The 4,515-nt window shown below is 45.8% G+C and overlaps 1 protein-coding gene across 1 annotated transcript; it reads left to right on the top strand.

The window, feature by feature from the left end:
* Nucleotides 1-807: 807 nt before the first annotated feature.
* On the top strand, nt 808-1,656 carry LOC308511478 (E3 ubiquitin-protein ligase SIAH1-like; the record flags this gene model as incomplete). Its single annotated transcript, XM_081081521.1, has 1 exon — nt 808-1,656. The coding sequence occupies one exon, from the start codon at nt 808-810 to the stop codon at nt 1,654-1,656; it is 849 nt and encodes a 282-aa protein (XP_080937647.1).
* Between the last annotated feature and the right edge of the window lie 2,859 nt (nt 1,657-4,515).

Here is a 4,515-nt window from a genome sequence, read left to right as displayed (position 1 = left end):
GGAAGCCCCGCCCCCAGGCGGCGGGGCCACGCCTCCATGGCAGCCGCCTCAGCGAGAGGCATTTAGCCCCTGGGCCGGAAGCCCCGCCCCCAGGCAGCGGGGCCATGCCTCCATGGCAGCCGCCTCAGCAAGAGGCATTTAGCCGCTGGGCCGGAAGCCCCGCCCCCAGGCGGCGGGGCCACGCCTCCATGGCAGCCGCCTCAGCGAGAGGCATTTAGCCCCTCGGCCTGAAGCCCCGCCCCCAGGCGGCGGGGCCACGCCTCCATGGCAGCCGCCTCAGCGAGAGGCATTTAGCCCCTCGGCCTGAAGCCCCGCCCCCAGGTGGCGGGGCCACGCCTCCATGGCAGCCGCCTCAGCGAGAGGCATTTAGCTCCTCAGCCGGAAGCCCCGCTCCCAGACGGCGGGGCCACTCCTCCATGGCAGCCGCCTCAGCGAGAGGCATTTAGCTCCTCAGCCAGAAGCCCAGCTCCCAGACGGCGGGGCCACTCCTCCATGGCAGCCGCCTCAGCGAGAGGCATTTAGCTCCTCAGCCAGAAGCCCAGCTCCCAGACGGCGGGGCCACTCCTCCATGGCAGCCACCTCAGCGAGAGGCATTTAGCGAGAGTAAGCGGCTCGAGGTCGCGGGGCGGCGGCGGCCAGGGGGGAGCCCAGCGGCCATAGCTGGGCCTGCTCTCGAGCAGCGGCGGCCCAGTGAGTCTGGTGGGTGTCAGCGGGGCGCAGAGGCCGGGACTGCCTGCTCAGCGGGGTCAGAGGTGACGGGCGTGTGTAGCCGGGGCCTGGGCCCAGACGCGCCCTCCGCCCTCAGAAATGAGCCGCCAGACTGAGACCGCGTTACCCACTGGTACCTCCGAGGGCACACCGTTGCAGAGGGCGCCGGCCCTCGAGGGCGCCACTGCGTCAAACAATGACCTGGCCAATCTCTTTGAGTGTCCTGTCTGCTTTGACTATGTGTTGCCACCCATTCTTCAGTGTCAGAGCGGCCATCTTGTCTGTAGCAACTGTCGCCCAAAGCTCAAGTGTTGTCCAACCTGCCGGGGCCCCTTGAGGTCCATTCGCAACTTGGCGATGGAGAAAGTGGCCAATTCGGTACTTTTCCCTTGTAAATACGCCTCTTCCGGGTGTGAGGTCTTTCTGCCCCACACGGAAAAAGCCGACCACGACGAGCTCTGCGAGTTCCGGCCTTACTCCTGCCCCTGCCCCGGCGAATCCTGTGAGTGGCAGGGCTCCGTGGATGCCGTGTTGCCGCACTTGATGCATCAGCACAAGTCCATCACCACCCTGCACGGGGAGGACATCGTGTTCCTCGCCACGGACATCAATCTCCCCTGGGCCGTGGGCTGGGTGATGATGCAGGCCTGCTTTGGCTCTCACTTCATGCTGGTCTTGGAGAAGCAGGAGAAGTATGAGGGGCACCAGCAGTTCTTTGCAATTGTCCAGCTGATAGGAACGCGCCAGCAGGCGGAAAAGTTTGCTTGTCGACTCCAGCTAAATGGTCATAGGCGGCGATTGACTTGGGAAGCTTCTCCCCGATCTATTCGTGAGGGAATCGCAACGACCATTAGGAATAGCGACTGTCTAGTCTTTGACACCAGCATCGTACAGCTTTTTGCAGAAAATGGCAATCTAGGCATCAGTGTCACTATTTCCATGTGTTGAAGTGGCGATCAAACGTTTTCTGGCCAGTGTTTAAAACCATTGCGTTCAACTTCACAGAGAATAGGTCCTCTCTGCCTGCCCCCCGAGACTTTTGGTAGGTGGAGCTAGTCACATGAAGGGAAATAAATGGAAAAGCTGTTAAATACAGGAAACGGTTGCATGTAGTAACACTAATATATTTAAAATAAGTCAACAGTAAACCACTGAAAAAAAATATGTATACACCCAAGATGGGCATCTTTTGTATTAAGAAAGGAAACATTGTAAAATAATTCTGAATTTGTGTTTGTTGTAAGTTGAGTGTACTGTTGAGAAATACTGGGTTTTTGTTTCTGCGTGTGAGAGTGTGTGGGAGCGTGTGCGTGTGCTTGGTTTTTTTTCCTTTAACTGACAAGCCATGTTGAGTGGTCTTGGGCCACTGCTTCCCCTCTTTTGAGTCAATACATAGTGCTGCTGTGTGTGTATATATTTTTTGTGTGTATTTGCTAATTTTTATTAATTCTTGTTTTTCATTAAATAAATTTGACTTTCTTTTCTGTAATTCAAGCTTTTCCCATTTTTTTTGTACCTTTTTAAAGTTAGTGTTTTTTTGATATGCATAATTTGTTTATGGTAAAGTTTATACATGTGTGTTCCATACATGTTTTTTCTCCCCATTAATCAGTTCATTAGAAATACTTTATATTCAGCCTCTTGTGAAGACACAAGTTCCAGAAAGGAGAGGTAACATCGGAAGAAAGATCAGAAGCTACTTAAAACAGCTAGAAGATGGTTGGTCTGTCGGTCTTTTTCTCTTTTTTCCAGTTGAGTCACGCCTTCAAACTTATTCTTTAAAAGGTAGTAGGATATACTGATTTTTTAAAAAAATATTGAAAAATCCCCTCCCTCCCCCCAATATCTTGGACAAATCACATATGTTTAAAATTTGTTCTCATATTTATTGGTTTTGCAAAAGAAGGCATCATCTTACAGTATTTGTAATTAAAAGCAAAGCATTTGTTTAAAAAAAGGCAGTTTGCAAAAAAATGTTTTTGGTCTTTTATAATTCTCATTAAAAGAATATCTGGCAAATAAATAAATAAATAAATAAATAAAATAAAAACAAATCCTCACCCAAGGACATAATTTTTAAAATTATTATTTTAAATATGTTTTATTGATTTTAGAGAGAAAAGAAGGGAGAGGGAGAGAGAGATAGAAACATCAATGATGAGCGAGAATCATCCATCAGCTACCTCCTGCACACTCCCTACTGGTGATTGAGCTTGCAATTGTGGCATGTGCTTTGACTGGGAATCAAACCAGTGTGACCTCTTGGTTCATGAGTTGGTGCTCAGTCACTAAGCCATGCTGGCAGGGCTTATTATTATTGATTTTAGAGAGAGAATAAGGGAGTCGGAGAGAACAAAAGAAATATTGATATGAGAGAGAAACATTGATTGGTTGCTTCCTGCATGCACCTGGAAGGGGGATCAAACCTAAACCCAGGTATGTGCCCTGATGGGGAATTGAACCTGCGACCCTCCAACCAACTGAGTCACACTGACCAGGGAAGCCTCAGTTTCATATTTATTGTCTCCCACAACCTAGTCAAAATCTTCCTTGTATTGCTCTGCTTTGTAGGAATGCTCTTCTCTGCTCTCTCTGCTCATTTAACTTCTACACTATCCTCAAACCCTGACTGAAAGCGCAAAGACTCTGTGAGACTTACCTGTTTGCACCATCCCATAGTGTCCTCCCTTGTTACATCTTAGCAACTTGAGGTGGTATTGTCAAATCCTACTGTAAAATTACATTTCCTACCTGGCATATTGTGGAACTTTGTATATACTTACTATATCATTTCAATACAAGTACTTATTACAGGAACACAAGTAGTTTAGATACTATATCTGTCAATTATAACTGTCATGCTGTTGATGATTTTGACCTCTATAAAACACTGATACAGTGGGTGTCCTTTGATTCTAGGAAAGGTATTGAAGTTCAGAAATGTTTTTCATGGCACTGTGTCAAATGCATTTCATGGCACTGTGTCAAATGTCTCTCTTTTCTGTTTTGTTCTTTGTCATTCCTAGTGCCAGTTGGAAAGCTAAAACATTATTTTATAGATTTCATTCTACCAAGCAAGGCCATAACCTTCTTTTTTTATTTCCTATGCTGCACCTTCTTCGCAGGAAAAATTAGCATGGGTTCTTATGCTTATCAATAGCATCAGTACCGTCTAACCAAAATTACACTCCTCTGATACATAGAACACTTTATAGCAACAAAACAGCTCTGCAACAGTCTTATAAACAGTAGTGATTGTGTTTTATTATAATTTTTCCATTCCAGATTGATTATTTAATATCCAAAATCTGCAATGAAACTGAATCATTTAAAAGTAAGCTGATGGTTCAATGCATGTTCACCATTTTCTTTAAATATAGCTTGGTGTAAAATTTTCCATGAATTGTCAAATACACAATATTGTAATGAAAAAAATCATTTTCTCTGTGCTGTTAAGATATTGTTTCCTCAGATTAGCACACTAGAAGTCTGGCTTTTTTTTCTTCTTTTACTTCATAAAACAGTGAGAACAAAAACAAGATAAAGCCCATAGCAACAAGATATTTCTTTTACCATCTGTTTGATTTATGTCAAATTTAAACTGCTTGTATTTTAGAAAGGAATCTATTTTCTATCTTCAAAAGGATGCAATCCAACATCTCTCAGCTGCTAATTTTTAGCACTTAGAGGTTCCCTTGGGCTGCTGTCAGCTACAACTTATTGCATAGGTACTTTTTACTAAACTCATTATAAAGTGATTAGCCTCCAGCAAGATCGTGCAATGCTACAGCCTGCTTGCATTATATG

The sequence above is a fragment of the Myotis nattereri genome (genome assembly GCF_964212035.1).
Source record: "Myotis nattereri genome assembly, chromosome: X".
NCBI lineage: Eukaryota > Metazoa > Chordata > Mammalia > Chiroptera > Vespertilionidae > Myotis > Myotis nattereri.
This window is presented reverse-complemented; position numbering and strand designations above follow the sequence as displayed.